Here is an 18,493-nt window from a genome sequence, read left to right as displayed (position 1 = left end):
CCTCTTCTTCTGAACTTTAATAAACATATGTTACATTTTTGTGCTGTGTCCTCTCTTTTTCTTTCTCCTATATTTTCCATCCTTTTTTCTCTCCATGTTACATTCTGGAAGGTTTTTCCTGATCTACCTTTCAGTTCACTAATTCTCTTTTTAGTTGGGTCTGACCTGAATCTATTCCATTTGAAATTCTCATTTTTATAATTTTTGATAATTTCATAGTTTCATTTTGGAATCTTATATCAAGTATGCCATGTTACTTTTTATAGTTTCCAATTCTACAGTAAACATTTAAACCTAAAAGAACTTTGGTTTAAGAATCAAAAGACCCGAAATACATTTCTGGCTCTATTTCCAACTACTTCTTTTCAAGGCTTGCTTGCTTGCTTGCTTTTTTTTTTTTTTTTTTTCTTTTTTTTTTTTTTTTTACTGTTTGATTTATTTCTGAGAGAGCGAGAGATAAACAGTGTGAGCAGGGGAGGGTCAGAGAGAGAGAGGGAAATACAGAATCTGAAACAGGCTCCAGGCTCTGAGCTAGCTGTTAGCACAGAGCCCAGCACGGGCTCGAACCCACGAACCGTAAGATCATGACCTGAGCAGAAGTTGGACACTTAACTGACTGAGCCACCCAGGCACCCCTGTAGTCCCTTTTCAATACATTTAGAACACATGCATATGTGTGCTTTAATATGAGCCTAGTCATTTATAGATTCTGGCCTTTTCATTCCCGATAATACTAGTCCAGACTCTGGTCCTCATTGTCCTGGATTACTACAGTAACCCTAATAGATCTCTTTGCCTTGCTTTCTTCAAATCCATGTTTTTGTTTGTTTTTTGTTTCCTAAATTCCACTATGAATCAAGTCACAAATCAAATGGTCAAGTCACCAAGACAAGTGGTATTTGTCTTTCTCTGACTGACTGGCTTACTTTGCTTAGCATTATACTCTCTAGCTCTGTTCATGTTGTTGCATACTGCAAGATTTCATTCATTTTTTCAGAGCTGAAAATCTGTTTTTAAAATCATATTATCACTCTGCTTAAAACCTTCATTGGCATCACATCCTCTGTGCAATGGGATAAATTCTAAGCCCCTTAACATAACATTTAAGGTCCTGTAAGACTGACTTTTCTTTTTACTTTCATTTTGAGCATTTCCCTTCATGAAACGGTCTATTCCATTAATTCTGAACTGAGTCGAGGCGATTTTTCCCCCCACACATCATTATGTCTGCTGCTTTTCATTCATAGTTCCTCTTCTGTTGAAATGTCTTCACTCACTCTTTTAGCCTGATTAACACCTGCTAATCGAATCCTTTTATCATAGTGATTAAGAGGTTAGGCCTTAGGTTAGCGTTTTGCATGATTCCATTTAATTTCTTTAGAATCACAGTATGTAACTTCTGTAGTCTTGTTTTGTCATCTGTGGAATTGGAAAAATATATACCTCAGAGTTTTTTGAGATTAAGTGGAATAATATAAAGTGCTTAGCATAATATCAGTTTAAAAAACAATAACTTGAGCATTTTGTCTTTCAGTAAGACTCCCGCAAGAGACTATAGATGCATCTCTCTTTTGTGCAAATCTCTAATACTGTAGTTACACACTACTTTTAAGCTCTTTGAGTGGGTCTCCTGCATTAGACTTTGAACTCCTTAAAATCAAGGACTGCCATGTTTACCTTTGAATCATGGGTACCAGGCACATAGAGATTGAATAATATTTCTTGACTGTACATATGAAGCTTGGAAGAGCTAATCATCTTCACACAGTGCAGTGTCATTTGTGCAGGAAGCTCATGTAAGTGTGTATACCCTTTGTCCAAGTAAGAATTTTTGTTTTCCTTTCTCTTTGCAAGTAGTAAAGGCTTAAACATTACTCATTTATAGTAATTACATTGATTTCCATCACACTGAGCTGTGCTGCCACAAAGTGAAAATCCAGAGAAACCATGAGAAATGGTGGTCTTAAGGATTAGATCATTTTTCCCTATGCAGTTTGTATTCTTGTATTTATGGAATTTGGTTTGAGGATAGTCAGTGAAAGTTCTTTATATTCATGTACAATTTATTTTTTTTAAGTTTTTTTAAAATATATTTTTATTTATTTCTAGGAGAGAGAGAGACAGCGTGAGCAGGGGAGGGTCAGAGAAAGAGGGAGACACAGACTCTGAAATAGGCTCCAGGCTCTGAGCTGGCAGTCAGCACAGAGCCTGACGCGGGGCTCAAACCCACGAACCGCGAGATCATGACCTAAGCGAAAGTCGGACGCTTAACCGACTAAGCCACCCAGGCGCCCCTATATTCATGTACAATTTAAAAAGTTAATTTAAAAAAAGTTTTTCCCAAGAGATATTTTGGTGAGATAATGCTTGACAAGCAACCTAGTTGCTCTACTGTACCCCAGCACTCGGAGTTATAGTAGTTCTTTGAGTGCTTACAAATGACAGATGATAACCCGACCAGATGTTGTCTTCTATAGATAAAAAATCTGAGGCTTAGGATATGTAACTTATTCAAGGTTTCAGAGCAGGAAAGTGGAGAAACTAGACTTTAAACTCTGTTGCTCCAGTGCTCATTCTGTTTTCATTACACCATACTGTTTTTCTAAATAAACTGATAACAGTTTTTGAATTTGTAGTATGTAATGGTGCTTTTATTAAAAATTTATTCAAGTTGGGGTGCCTGGGTGGCTTAGTCGGTTAAGCGTCCAACTTTCCCTTAGGTCATGATCTCCCGGTTCGTGGGTTCGAGCCCTGCGTCGGGCTCTGTGCTGACTGCCAGCTCAGAGCCTGGAGCTTGTTTCAGAGGCTGTGTCTCCCTCTCTCTCTGACCCTCCCCTGTTCACGCTGTCTATCTCTCTCTCTCCCAGAAATAAATAAAAATTTTAAAAAATAAAAAAAATTTAAAAAAAATTATTCAAGTATACTTAACATACAGCATTACTTTAGCTTCAGGTGCAGTGCTTTTAGTTACTGATGACTAAATATTTTAGTACTAATAGAAATCTTTATAGGAAGATATTTAGGTAATATTAAAGAAATTGTTTTAAAGTTTTAATTCATGTAGTGTTTCTTGAAGATATGTATATTTTATTTTTAATTTGAATCACCAATAGAGGATTTCTTGACATCTCAGTTTTCTTAGACTTTAACACACTTGTTTATTTTTCCCCTTGTTGCATAATCCCTATGCATTTTATTGGTCACGAGGCAGGAAATTTGCAGATGTTTTTCTTTCAAACTTCGACTTGCTCTGAAATTTGTAATTAACCTTTAGAATGTTCGGGATTTATTTCCCATATGCCAAAGATCTGTGAATTTCTTTCCACATGAGCTGAAATTTTCAGGTGATTGAGTAAAATATTTGTAAACACAGATGTTTTCCTTCAAAGTGGTTAATGATCAGAAAAAAAAGACCTCAGTGGAAATATTTTATATTCCTTCTGTAATGTGATTGGCATAGAAATACTTTCTTCTTCTGTAGTTCACATTGTTCATTTTCTAAGGGAGGAAATAACTAAATTGAGAATTAAAACATAGTATTATTTATCCTATTGATTTTTTTTTTTTTTCCCTCCCAGAGTAAACTAAAAATGATTTGGACTGACTAGGGCTACTCCATTCTGTGAAACTCATTGTTTGCGTACTATTGGCAGGCCTCATTAGGGGGTAAATTTGCTTTTTCTGTGTTTGCCACTAACCATTCCTGTCTCTTAGGGGAACTTGCCATTTGCCTAAACTGACCAGTCTTAAACAGTTCAGACTATTAGTTATTTTTTCTGCCCTCCAGTTTTTTCTATTATTCTTAGGTTTTCGAGTATTTCAAGCTGATGCTATTGGTCACTGAGATATTGCCTGGTTAGGGTTCGGCATTGTGCCCGAATTTGTTGGGCCTCTCAGGGCCGGAGTTCTCTGTGCTTTAACAAATGAGCCACAGTTCTCAAAAGATCAGTGAAGCTTGTTTGTTGATCCTGTATTCTCATCCAGAGGAAGTAGATCTTTGAGAATGTCTAAGGAAGGGTAAGTGAGTTTATTATTCTTTCTCCTTCATTTTTCTCAGTGAAAAAATGTTCTACTCATCTGTGAATTGGAAGATTAAGAAGCAGTGTTACCAGCCGGACAGGGAATGTAGAGGGAGAGATTGAAAGAAATTTAGCTGAAAGCTTACATTGTTAATGCTTCACATGTAATCTACCATAAAGTTTTACTATTGCTATTTTGAAAGACACCATTGAGGATGAATACTCTCCATAGGAATTTAGTGAGCTTTAAGCACCCTGTTTACTTTGTGGTAAACTCATTTTGTTTTTCTGCAGAAAGTGTTTATGAAGATTGGAAATAAATAGGGGTGTCTTACCAAGGAGTTTTACATAGACATGAGTGAAGTTTAAAAGCTCAAAAGCATTTTCAAATAATTTGTGCCTTTGGAAAATGTTGTGAAAGATTCAGTGAAAGGCGGCTTGTGATTTTGTTTCTTTCTGGGAAGTGTAGACAAAAACTCAATTTTGAGTAGAATCCCCTATGCCTTTTTATTTTGCAATATAAAATAGTTCTATGTTAGAGTTTTCATTGTTTTTATATTATTGTCTCTTATGCCTCAGAGTTTGAATTGCTCTTGATACTCTTTTTGTTACCACTATAATAGGTGCCACGTAAGTTAATGATTGCGTACTAATTATTTCATTCCTAACCTTCAAGAGTAACTAGACCTACTTAATTTCAGAGACATTCTCTGATTAAGTAGGATGTAGATCTCAAAAAAAAATTTTTTAAGAATACAGTGAAATTTTAATTTTGATTTTCTGGAACCTCTTAATTCATTTTCTAGTTCTTCTATTAGAAATTTTGAAGTACTTTCAGGGCTCCACGTTTAGCATTTTAAAAATATAATCTTGGGTTGATTTTGAGCAAAATAAAATTGGCCCACTTACTGCTATTTGAAACCTCATTATTGAATAAAAAGAACAACCATGGGCATAATAATTCTGTATTATTTTTAGACCTCTCATGACATCACTAGATTTGAGATTTCTTTTTGAAAATTAGAAAAGACTGCTTTAGGTTTAGTAGGCTTTCTTTCTTTCTAACACCAGGTATAAGCCTGCAGTTGTTAAACAATTTTTATGATAAAGATTATTACAGACGTTGGTAATATTTGTCAATCTTGTACATATATGGTTTATAAAGCTTGTTTGTAGATTTAAGGAGAACTGTATTTCTAGGGGCACCTGGGTTGCTCTGTTGGTTAAGCCTCCAACTCTTGATTTCAGTTTGGGTCATGATCTTAGAGTTTGTGAGTTCGAGCCCTGCATCGAGCTCTGCAATGACCATGTGGAGCCTGCTTGGAATTCTCTCTCTCCCCCACCTTTCTCTGCCCCTCCCCCACTCTTTTTCTCTAAGTAAATAAACATTAAAAACTCAGTTAAAAAAAGAACTATATTTCTGGAGCAGTCAAAATTCTTAGAAAGTAATTAGTATTAATTTTCTCCGTATGGCAACATATGTGTTAGAATTAGTTAGAAATCTGTATAAACTAAAGGATACCATAAGGGTTGAGATATTCTTTTAGGTTTATTTCTAGGAGCCCCTGGGGCAATTCCCATACTGTCTGAACAGGTAATGAGCAAGTTCACATTTTTTTTAATGATTAGCTTTTATAGTTACTCATGTATTTATTTATTCTTAAAAGTAAGCTCTATGCCCAGTGTAGGGGTTGAACTCATGACACTGAACCATACTCCACCAACTAAGCCAGCCAGGCTCCCCTGAGCAAGTTCATTTGAAATGCATGGATAATATAAATGAAATCAGTTAGAGTTTATTATCCATTTAGAAATAAATGGATAAATTTTGTGTTTTGATATGAAAAGAATTCTAATATTCACAGTTTTTATATGTGTGATATTTAGATATAGATATCATTTGATATCTATGAAATGTTTTCCTAATAGTAATAGTAAAAGATTATTATTACAGAAATTATATTTGAGCCTATGTAAACCTATGATATTGGAGATACTGTGGTATTAGTGTAAGGATAGAGATATATACACCATGAAACCTAATAGGGCCTTCATAGACCTTCACATACATAGTCCATTGATTTTCAGCAGTGAGGTCAAGGTAACTGAATGGCTGGAACAACTGAACATTCATACAGAAAAAAAGAACCTTGACCTTTACCTCAAACCATATATAAAAAATAACACAAAATGGATCCTAGACCTAAATATAGAAGTAAAAAGTAAAGTGTAGGTGGAAATCTTCGTGACCTTAAAGTGGCTAAAAATTTCTTGGATAAAATACATAAAAACATGAAAATTAAAACTGATCAGCTAGGTTTCATCAAAATTTAAAAATTAAACCACTCTGCTATTTAAAAGAAACCATTAAGAAAATGAAAAGGCAAGCCACAGACTGGGAGAAGATATTCTCAATGCATATACATCTAATATATATATAGGACTTACATCCAAAATGTATGAAGGACTTACATCCAAAATGTATGAAGAATTCTCACAACACAACATTAAGACAAACCCAGTTTAAAAATGGGCAAAAGATTTGAATAGATATTTCACACAGAAAAAGAAATGGCCAATAGGCACTTGAAAAGATGCTCTACAGCATTAGTCATTATGGAAATACAGATTAAAAACACAATGAGATACCATTGCAGACCCACTAGAATGACTGAAATTAAAAACACTGCAGGGGTGCCTGGGTGGCTTAGTCTGTTAAGTGTCCGACTTTGGGTCAGGTCATGATCTCACCGTTTGGGAGTTTGAGCCCTGTTTGGGGCTCAGTGCTGACAGCTCAGAGATTAGAGCTTGCTTCGTATTCTGTATCTCCCTCTTTCTCTGGCCCTCCCTTGCTCATGCTCTGTTTCTCCCTCTCTCTCAAAATAAATAAACATTAAAAAAATTAAAAAAACAAAACATTGACAATATGGAGCACCTGGAACTCTAATGCATTGCTGATGAGAATGCAAAAGAGAAAAACATTTGGGCATTGCCTTTTAAAGTTAAACATGACTGGGTGCCTGAGTGGCTCAGTTGATTGAGCATCTGACTTAAGCTCAGGTCACGATCTCACAGTTGGTGAGTTTAAGCCCCACATGGGGCTCGTGGCTGTCAGTGTAGAGACCACTTCAGATCCTCTGTCTGCCTCTCTCTCTGCTCCTCCACTCATGCTTTCTCTCTCAAAAATGAGTAAACATTAAAAAAAAGCTCATAACTATATTAAACATGACCTAGTAATTCTACTTATAGGGATGTACCCAAGAGGAATGAAAGCATATCCCCACAGAGATTTGTATTTGAGTGTTTATAGCAACATTATTTATAATAGTAAAAAACTGGGAACTGCCCAAAGTATCTACTAACTTAATGGATAGACAAATTGTGGTATTGCTTAGGAATAAAATAACTGATTTTGATACATGTAACAGCATGAATGAACATCAGAAATGTGCTAAGAAAAAAGAAGCCAGACACAAATGATAGGTTATTTGATTCCATTTATATGAAAACTGTAGTGACAGAAAATATAGATCAGTGGTAGCTGGGGGCAGAAGTTGGGGATAGTATTGCAAAAAGACATGAGGGAGGGGAGTCTGGCTGGCTCCGTTGGTGAAGCATGCGAGTCTTGATCTTGGGGTTTTGATTTCAAGCCCCCACGTTGGGTATAGAGATTACTTAAAACTAAAATTAAAAAAAAAAGACATGAAGGACTATTTGGGGTTGATTGTGGTAGTTGTTACCTAAGTGTGTATGATTGCCAAAACGCACCAGACTTTAAAATGGGTGAATTTTATCTTAAGTAAATTATACCTCAATAGATTTGGTGGGTGATGAGACTTGAGAAGCTCCTCAACTTCCTTATTTAAAATTATGTAAATAAAAAGGTTATTGTTTATTCTTCTTTAAGGGAATGTACTTGGGGAATACAGATGATTTAGGATATGTTATGCAGGAAAAATGCACTCTCCTAGTGTCATTGCTCCCTGATCCTTTAGAGTTGTTGGAATGCCTTTTATTACTAGTGCTGCTAGGTAAGAGGCCAAAATGAGTTTTATCATTTGCTTTTATTTTAACTTCTAGATTTTGACCTCTCTTTTCCATTATAGGCACAGTGAGTACAATTGTTAAGTTGGCCTAATGACGTTGGATAATCATACTTTCTTCTTATTTTTATTCCACAAAATTTAACCTTTGTATTTTGCTGCATTTTAAAAATTATCCTCTGTGCATTGGTCTTTGCTTTAAAAATTTGTGGAGAAAAAAATGAAAAAATTTAGAGGAAAATAGGAAAAAAGGGATTGGAAAAACTTGTATTTATTTAGACTGAGGTTCTAGAACAGTAAATTTATATTCAGATGTACTAATAATGTCTCTGGTTTCTCTCTTAATTTGTATATTCTTAATTTGCTAGTCTTTTATTCCCCACCATCTGTTCTCATTACTGCAGTTCCTTCATTTCGGAAAGAAGGTGAAAGGAATTTTAATGTCTCTTCCTTAAAGAGAATCTCCTTATAGTGTGCTTTGAAAGCTTTAGTGGATAGTATGGCCAGTAAGTACTCTTAGTATTTTATACATTTTTTCACATCTAAACATCTCTGAAATTGGGCTACATCTAGCAGTATACCACCTAAAATTAAGTTATGGTCTTCCAGATGATTTCATTTCTTTCAGTCACCTAAGGGCAATATTAACCATCCTAGCAGTGTAAATTCAGACCACAAACCTACTACATGACTGTTCAAATTCTCGCCCCCAGTCCTAGACTATCAGGGCTGAGATGTGCAAATTTTCTTGTGTGTTTCTTCAGTGCTATAGATTTATTTCTTCTTCTTCCTCATATTATGGGTATAGCCCTGTGATAGCCATGGCTTTATGAGGCTCTAACTTTTCTTGAGCATCCCCTCCACCTGCCCCTGCACCAGCTTTTAGTGGCATGTAATATGGGTGAGTTTTATAACTCATGGCATCTTAAATTTTAATCATCTTTAATTTTGTTCTTTGCGTGCCACCATAGTCCCTTCTTTTCCCTGGAACATTTTTATATTGAGTATTTGAGTAAGAAAATTGAATATTTAAAAAAGTTTTAATGTTTTATTTATTTTTGAGAGAGAGAGAGTACTTAGCAGGGGAGGGGCAGAGAGAGAGGGAGGCACAGAATCCAAAGCAGTCTCCAGGCTATGAACTGTCAGCACAGAGCCCGATGTGGGGCTTGTTGTGAGATCATAACCTGAGCCAGAGTTGGATCCTTAACTAACTGAGCCACCCAGGCACCCTGAAAGGTGAATATTATAATTCATGTTTTACTTTTAGAAATGGTATATGCTTGTTATTCAGACTGGTTTTTTTTTTAAATTAAAAAAAATTTTTTTTAATGTTTTTTATTTACTTCTGAGAGAGAGACAGCATGGGCAGGGGAGGGTCAGAGAGAGAGGGAGACACAGAATCTGAAACAGGCTCCAGGCTCTGAGCTGTCAGCACAGAACCTGACATGGGGCTTGAACTCACAAACCATGAGATCATGACCTGAGCCGAAGTCAGACGCTTAACCAGCTGAGCCACCCAGGTGCCCCCAGACTGTTTTTTAAAAGCTTATTTATGTATTGAGAGAGAGAGAGAGAACTCACGTGTGTGACTGGGGGAGGAGCAGAGGGGAGATAGAGAGAATCCCAGGCAGGCTCCATGCTGTCAACACAGAGCCCACTGTTGGGCTTGAACACCCAAACCATGAGATCATGACCTCTGCTGAAGTCAGATGCTTAACCAACTGAGCCACCCAGGTGCCCCTTGTTGTTCATACTTTTTTTTTTTTAATTTTTTAATGTTTGTTTATTCTTGAGAGAGCGACCAAGCAAGAGAGCGCAAAGAGGGAAATGGAGACAGAGATCTGAAGCAGGCTCCACAGAGCCCGATGTGGGGCTGGAACTCATGAACTGAAGTCGGTTGCTTAACCAACTGAGCCACCCAGGCTCAACAAGGCACCCGTGTTGTTCAAACTTCTAAAGCACAGGGTGCCGTTCTCCTGGCACAATGTGATAAATAAAATGTATCCATCCTGCGGGTGTTCCTCAGAAAATATTCAAATGAATTAGTAAATTAATGGCTGAAGTTTATGAAAACAAAAACTAATATTACTTAAATGATTTTTGCTTTTATAAAATCTAGTCCCCCAGTTTTTTTGTTGTGTCTGTATATCCATGGTATTTGAATATCAATTTTTAGAATTCCATTTCATAAATTAGTTCTTACCTGTATATATTTTACATCACCAAGCATACTTTTTACCGAAGGATAGAGACAAAGGCAGACTGAGGTCTTGCCATTGTTTTTTAAAAGCTTTATAGAAATATAGTTCACATATCATTCAATTCACCCTTTTAAAGTATACAATTCAATGGTTTTAGTATATTCAGAATTGTGCAACCAATACCATTGTCTAATTTTAGAACACTTTTATTACCCCTAAAAGAAACTCAATACTCAGGTGAATATTGTATCTGGTCTTTACAAGGCCCTATGCTAGGTTTTGGGAAGGTAGTAAATCCTGGCCTCAAAGGTGATAATTTAGTGAAGAATAGGAGAACTACCCATATATTTTATATATGTGACAAAATATACTACATGCCAAAATAATATTTGAATATTCAGACCTTTTACATGGATCACAACTTTATAATCTCTTTTGTGAAGTATTAGAAAAGTAATCTGAGACCCATAGACATCACTGTCAGATAGTTCTGTGGCACAGCGAGAATAGTTTCTTGAAGAAATCACCTGAGATTACTGTGTCTTGAAAAATTAGAGATAACTGAGGAGGACATTTCAGGTATAGGGAACAGCATAAACAAAGCTTCAGGGCACTTTCAGGAAATAACAAGTAGTTCATTTTGATCATTAGAACAAAAGCTGCATGATGTGGAGCAACTTGAGATAAAACTGATTTTGGAAAGATCGTAAACAGCTTTGAACTCGTAATATACAGAAACATGTCAGTTTGGGTAGGTAGTGAAGAATGTCTGAAGGTTATTAAGTAGGAAATCGACATGGGCTTTAGGAGTTTGAACTTTAGGATAGTGCTTCAGAAATCATCGGTGATGAGGGACCAGTTTTTTTGTTTTAATTCCAGTCTTGTCAAATTGATACATTTATAAAATATACTAAAAGTGAATTACTAGGAAAATGAAGAGACCTGTAAGTTTACCTTTTTTTTTAATGTTTAGTTTTTGGGAGAGAGCATGAGGTTTCTAACCAACTGAGCCACTCACGCACCCCACCCCTACATTTTTTATTATTATCTTCAACATATGTAAAATTTTCACAGTTGCTATAAAAGTTTCTAAGTACTTGTAATTTCTGTATGTGTCCTGTCATGGATTAGTAACATCTGTTCACAGGACAGCATTGGTCTGTGGACAACATACCACACTTTGAGTAGTACGACTTGAAAGCAGTCAATTTGGCCATTAGTGTGCAGGCAGAGCAATTCATAGGTAATTGCCAAGAGTTAATGAGTTAACAAGGACCTGAACAAGTTGTTAGCAGTATGAAATGGGTGACCTGGATTCCATAGACATTTGAAAATTTAAATTAAGGCACTTCAGATAATATGGATTTTAGGGAGAGTAAAGAGTCAAAAGATACTAACGAGATTTTAGGCTTGAGTGGTGAAATGAGAGTTCCAAAAGAGAAATAGAAACTAATTTGGGGACAAAGACACTAAATTAGATTTTCAATGGAAGTCCACATTGTGGCATATTTTTATTAAGTAAACATACACACATTATACACTCACAAAGAGACATTGTTTGGTTCATAATCTAAATTTGCACTCTCAAAAAAGCACTTGGAACTTCTTTGATTGCAACAAAGTTTGCGTATATTATTACACAAACCCATAACCAAAATAAACCCGAGATTTTATCCTTGTATCTTTAGTCTCATTTGTTGTTGCGGTAACTGTTTTTGGGCCCTTGGCCAGGAAATTGTGACTCGTAGACAAGGGGAGGAGCTAGGGATAAAGTTCACCATCGCCAAAGAAATTCTATTCCAAATGGATTTGTGTGGAGCAACAGTGATATCCAATGACAAGTTAAATTAGACACAGAAGAGTTTTCTCCAACACTGTCTCAGAAGATACATGCTGTTGGAGGGGCTTGGTTCAGACTAAAACAGTCTTCTTGAAGTTAAGTTCAGGTTACACAAAAATAAATTGTACTAGGGACATAAAGAAGAATTTTGTTATGTGACTTCAAGAACTAATTGACTTATACTTTCACACATTGCAGAACTGCAACCAGTGACAGATGAGGTAATGCTGCTTTGAATTATCAATCACATCTCAAAACCACTAAGAGTTTGCTATTTACAAAATTCCAAATTTAGTAAATTGCATGTTCATGTTTCTTAAGTATGAGGATATTAGATCTCTGTTCTTAAAGCAATTAGTTTTATTTCTTATGGTTAATATCTTTATTGGATAGAATTTCTTTAGTTTCATGTCTTATTGTAGTGGGATATGATAATAAAAGCTATTATTTATATTTGTGTTGAAATCTGTGCCTGGTTTTATAGTGCTTCTATGTCTTCTTTCCTAAAGATCATTTCTCTTGTTAATGCTCAAATCTGTATCTTGCAAATGCCTTAATATGTAGGAATTTCTGGCTGATAATTGCATTTTAAGGTTGGATGCTTAGGTCAGTCATGCTTTCTAGGGTGGAGACCTTGTGTTTTATTTAAAGCAAGCTTTGGAAAGTTAATTTCATAACTGTATTCACATTCTTGAAGTGGAGCTTTACAGTGGAGTGTGTTCCACTGGTTAATAATTTAGAAAAGAGACACAAGTAAACTGGAATTGGCAAAGACAAGAGTCAAGGTCCCCGGGACCAATAGAAATTTTTGAATTCTCTAAGCAGATAAAATCTTTTTGTTTTAAATATATGGTGGGACAGTGACCCAGTCTTTTAACTGATACAGTACCTAATACTTTCTTTTGTTAATAATAGTAAAGAATAGTGAATAGTTTGAGGCCAAGAGATTGTTTCTTTTAAAGACTGTATCCTGGAGACATGATATTTCTGGCTGCAGGCTGCCTCTCTTCTGAAGTCAGTGCATACTTTCAGCATTTGGATATTTATTATCTTTGTAAATCTGAGCATATATATAATTACATTTCTCTATGATCCAGCTGTTCCCTTTTGTCATTATAGCTTTACTTAATACACTTTAGATATTTGCACATGATTTAGATTTAATCTCCTATTGCCCTTTCCTCTCATGTTTTATAACAAAATTAGGGAAAGAAAAGAAGAGATGAAAATCTATGTGAAGTTTTTCTTTTGTTTCATAATAGAAATGAGAAGGGGAGACAGAAGTGATTGTTTCTTAAATTCAGGAATTGCTTCTGTGAATGAGGTTACTTATTTTGAATGAAAAAGAAAAGATATGGGATATTTGGTGGAAGATCTTCATAGGACATCTTATTTCCTAAGATTAGGCATCTAAAAAGTCTTTCCTCACTCAGGCTACTCCCTGAAAAACAGCTTTGGGAATATGTCATAAAGTGGTACCAGCTTTGTACCAGACTTTAAAACACATGTGCTGATTGAATAAAGTGACAAGTAAATCATAGAGGAAAGAGTGCAATTTGATGGATGTTTAGCAGCGGTTATTTTGGCAAACACATTAGATTTTCATATTCCTAATATATGTGATTCCAAGAGTTTGTATTGGATAATACTTAAGGGTCATTATGATCTTCATATCCTTAGAATAATGTGATGAGGAGTATAGTTTTAATTTTTCTTCTGACCAAGAAAGAAACTGTGGTAAGCTATCTTGCTGGGTCTGTTGATAGTTTCTTTCTACCTTTAGCACTGATTGAATGATATTAACAAAGTCTGGTGTTTTCCCTGTGATTTTCGCTGTGTCTGAAACCAGCTCACATCATTCTTCTATCAGAAACAAACTGTTTCTTTTAATATGTGGCCCCAACGAGTATCCCTCCTGGGTTGTATCACAAGGAAGAATAATCTTCCCAGTCCATTCCTGCCTGAATTCCCATAGAATATTTTAGGCATGTCAGCTGTTTGGGCTCTGATCAAGGATTTGATCCAGTTGGCCTCTAGCCTGAATTGAGAGTGTGTTTGAAAAGCTTAAGCTTCAGCCACAACATTTGGTTTCCAGAGTTAGAACCATTACTTTGTGTCTTCTCCCTCTTGTGCCTTCAAAAGGATTTATGTAACTGAGAAAAGGTGATGATAAAGTAGATGCTTTTTATTAGTAAAAGCAGGGTGAAATTTGATGAAGTGGTAGAAGGGTCATGTTGATATATTTGTGGTTGTGGGGGTGTTTAAAAAATTTGGGTTGGTGTCATTTATCTTGTAATTCCTTGTATCTTTTTAGCTACGCACTAGTCTTCTATCCCCTTCCTATCCATAAGAAAGGACGTATACTAGGGCAACTTAAAATAGGAAGCTAGAGATCCCGACAGGTCTAATTAAAGGAAAAAGAAGCCCCAAGAAAAATACATATCTGCAGAGGAAGCCAAAAATGCAAAGGACTAGTTTTAGATATACATCATGTGCAAAGAACATAGTTAGAATAATTTAGGGTAAGAGAGGAATTATAAATAAACCTGATAGGTACTTTTTATCTAAAACATGGTTCATCATTGGTCATTGGCAAAACTAATATACAAGACTCAGTATTACCTAGATTCTAAACAATGACTTTCATATACAACTCATCTGTACTTAGTAGATAAACTAGTGAAAGCATAATTGATGTACATAATCCCTTTAGAGAAAGGAAGTGTTAATCTATAGCATTACAGAGATAAGGAGCTAAATATCAATACTGGCATTAATTCTCAGGATTTAGTTCTCAGGAACTAAGGGTTTTATAGAGCTAATCTAGTGTGCATAGCACACCAAGATAAGTAATGATTTTTCCTATTTTTCAGAAGATTACTAGTTCTTAATTCAAGGGCCTATTGATTTTAAGTCCTTGATTAAAATATTTCTAAGCAGGGGCACCTGGGTGGCTTAGTCAGTTAAGCATCCAACTTTCGCTTAGGTCATGATCTCACGGTTCGCGGGTTCGAGCTCCGCGTCGGGCTCTGTGCTGACTGCCAGCTCAGAGCCTGGAGCCTATTTCAGAGTCTGTATCTCCCTCTCTCTCTGACCCTCCCCTGCTCACGCTGTCTCTCTCTCTCTTTCTCTCTCCTAGAAATAAAATAATAAAAATTTAAAAAATGTTTTAAAAAAATAAAATATTTCTAAGCAAATACTTGATTTTTTTGGTCTGCATTTAAAATTCATGCATACATTCTGAGATGAGAGGAAAAGTTCTGTGTTAAAATTTAAAATAGTAATATATGAGTTGCTGAAGAGTCAAAAAAAATTATGGGGGACCTGGGTGGCTCAGTCAGTTAAGTGTCTGACTCTTGTTTTCAGCTCAGTTTATGATCTCACGGTTTCATGGGTTTGAGCCCCACAGTGGGCTCTGTGCTGGCAGCATAGAGCCTGCTTGGGATTCTCTCACTCTCCCTCTTTTTTATGCTCCTCTGCCACTCATGCTGTCTCTGTCTCTCTCAAAATAAATAATCTTAAAAAAAAATGTTTTTTAAATATCATTGTCTAGGTCAGTGGTTCCCAAACTCCTCAGTATCCCATCAGTTAAAATATAGAACATTCGTTCCTTCACGTACTCTTGTCCTTATTTATATATAGTAGAAAACATATAAATTCAACATTTTTAAGCGATGAGCTAAGTTATCAGTAGAAGGAAGACCTAGAATCTTTTTGTGCCCAGCGGAGTCTTCTGTTTCCCCTGGTATAGTGTGTCCTCTTTGGAGGTTATTGACCTGTACATCATTAATAGGGGAGCCCAGACCAGCATCTTTATTTTTAACAAGTTTTCTAGGTGATTTGTAGGATTCTCATTTCTCATAGTTACTTATAAAATGAAAGCAAAGAAAAGGTTTTACAATAAGAGAATGAACCATTAAGTGCTTTTGCTATCAAGCTGGGGATAAGATGGAAAGCATATTTTTATTTTCAGAAATGATTAAAACTTACCCCACAATATCATCATGGTTATGATGTACCATGCCATTATATTTTTAGTTTCCCCTGTGTCTTCAAAAATGATTTCTGAAATTTGAAACTGATTATTTCATTTCCTCAAAATCTGATAATTTGTGCTTGTCTGCCAGTAAAGTCCATACTCTGATGTTGCATACAAAATCTTCATGATTTTGACTCCTAACCTTTTAGCTTTTTAAAAAAATATATTTAGTTATTTTGAGATAGAGAGCAAGAGCAGGGGAGGGGGAGAGGGACAGGGAGAATTCCAAGCAGGTTCCACAGGGTCAGTGCTGATCCCAGTGCGTGGCTCAGGCTCATCAACCACAAGATCTTGACCTGAGCCGAAATCAAGAGTCTAATGCTTAACCGACTGAGCCACGTGGGTGCCCCTGGCTGCATAGTTTTTATTGCCCTTTCCTCCTCCCCCTGCCCTTCTGGAAAAACCTCCTTTTGCAAAAACAAACAGAAAAGCAAAACCAAAACAAACTTCCTCGGCTCCAGCCACTGTAAATGTTTTATAGTTTACTATAAACCTTGTCCTGGCTTGCCTTTCTTGCTTTGTACAATTGGAAAACTTCCACTGACTGCTTAAGATTCAACTCACACATCTTTTCAGCCCCCAAAGAACTGGTGCTCTCTCCTATGTCTTACTGTATAGCAATTATTGAATTGCTAAACTTATGTGTGTATAAGTCTCTCTCCTACTAGGCTGAATTTCCTCAAGGAAAATAAAAGTTCCATGAGGGCAAGTATTCTTTGTTCACTGCTGTATCATGTACCTTGTTTGGGATATAGTAGGCACTCAGTGTTTGAATGAATCTCTATATATTTATATCTTTAGTATCTGGCACATGGTAGGCTTTAAATGAACCTCTGCTTATGAAATAAATTACAAATGAATGAGTGAATATATTATAAAATCTCAAGCGTCAACTTATTTGGTGGGTCAGACTTAGGAAAGGAGAAATCTCTGAAATCTTCAGCACATGGCATTGTTAATACCAAGGTACAATAAGAAAATACGTGTTTCTTTATATAATTACTGATTTCACTTATGGTATAAGAAGGACTTGAATCATTTTTGTTATGAATCTAAATATTGGTACCTAAATGAAAAAATCTAGAAAGATAGCCAATTCTATTAAATTAGGAATTTTTTTTTTTTGGTTTGTCTCAGTATTAATTCAGATATTATTTTTTGCTCCTTGTTTTAGGGTGTTTGTGAACCGAAGTTTAGCCATGGAAAAAATAAAGTGTTTTGGTTTTGACATGGATTACACACTTGCTGGTGAGTAGCACTTTTTGATTGCTTAAGAACTACTGGTTTAGATATAACACAGTGGTTCTACAGCAGGCAATTAATAAATGCTTGTTGATTTAATCATATATTTAGCTACCAGAAGTTCTTGTTATGAAAGCTCCTTCCATTGATATTTATGAATATTGAAATTACCAGTTATCCTTGAGATTTAGATAGTAAAGATATGTAGAACAGTATTAAATTATTTTAGAGACCCTGGTAAGAAATAATACAGTGAAATTATACATTAGTGTGTATATTAGAGCACTTCTGACTTTTACTTTGTTAATCTGTTCTTCAAGGATGGAATTTTGTATATTTTGCTCTACCCAAGGAAAACTTTTATCAGTTAAAATTTTTAATGTTATTCCTAAGTCAAATAGATTGCAAATATACTGTATAAAGACTTTTTTAAATTAGAACTATTCGTTTTATTCATTATCAGATAGACTTTAAACACAGCACTGTGCTGTTTCTCCTTTCCTGTCTCTGAGATATATTTAAAATAATGTATTAGTCATTAGTTGCAAGATTTTTCAGAACTTAATGATGTTTTTATTGAAATATTTGGAATCTGGTGAAAATGTCATTTAATTTAGGAAGTAGTCGGGGTGGAAGACTGAGTTGAATGCATGTTCATATACGTATGTGCATGCATGTGTGTATTGCCACAACACTTGGAAAAGAATCTTTTCATAAATTTTCTCTAAAAAATACTGTCTTCACACAAAAATCTTAAAATGTATAAATTCACTTATCTTCAGAAACCCTTTCTATAACAGTATTAGAAAACTGAGTTTGATCTCAAATTATATCTCAATTTGATGTCAGTTTAGGCTAGTAAATGAATAATAATAAATATATGCTATAATAATATAATGCAAAAATGAACACATGAAGCTTATAGGTAATTGCCACATAGATGTGTCCATGACTTCTACCAAACAACTTATATATTAAAAATATATACTGACTTGGTTTGAAGTTTCCTTTCTTTCCTTTATATTCTTTGTTATTTGATTTTCTGTTGTCTTACAGTTGTTTTTGTAGTATTTTTGTTCTTTTATATTTTTCTAATTAGACACAGACAT

At 35.4% G+C, this 18,493-nt stretch overlaps 1 protein-coding gene across 2 annotated transcripts in view; it reads left to right on the top strand.

The window, feature by feature from the left end:
• Positions 1-18,493, top strand: part of NT5C2 (5'-nucleotidase, cytosolic II) — a 92,060-nt gene that overhangs the window by 31,849 nt on the left and 41,718 nt on the right. For both annotated transcript variants that reach the window (XM_077748475.1, XM_077748476.1), the window contains exon 4: positions 17,317-17,390. In XM_077748475.1, coding sequence (XP_077604601.1) covers positions 17,317-17,390 — 74 coding nt within the window. The remainder of the gene's footprint in view (positions 1-17,316; positions 17,391-18,493) is intronic.

Source organism: Crocuta crocuta, unplaced genomic scaffold, assembly GCF_008692635.1.
Source record: "Crocuta crocuta isolate KB4526 unplaced genomic scaffold, BGI_CrCroc_1.0 scaffold619, whole genome shotgun sequence".
Taxonomy (NCBI): domain Eukaryota; kingdom Metazoa; phylum Chordata; class Mammalia; order Carnivora; family Hyaenidae; genus Crocuta; species Crocuta crocuta.
The sequence above is the reverse complement of the archived record's forward strand: the minus strand, read 5'-3'. Positions and strand labels throughout refer to the sequence as shown.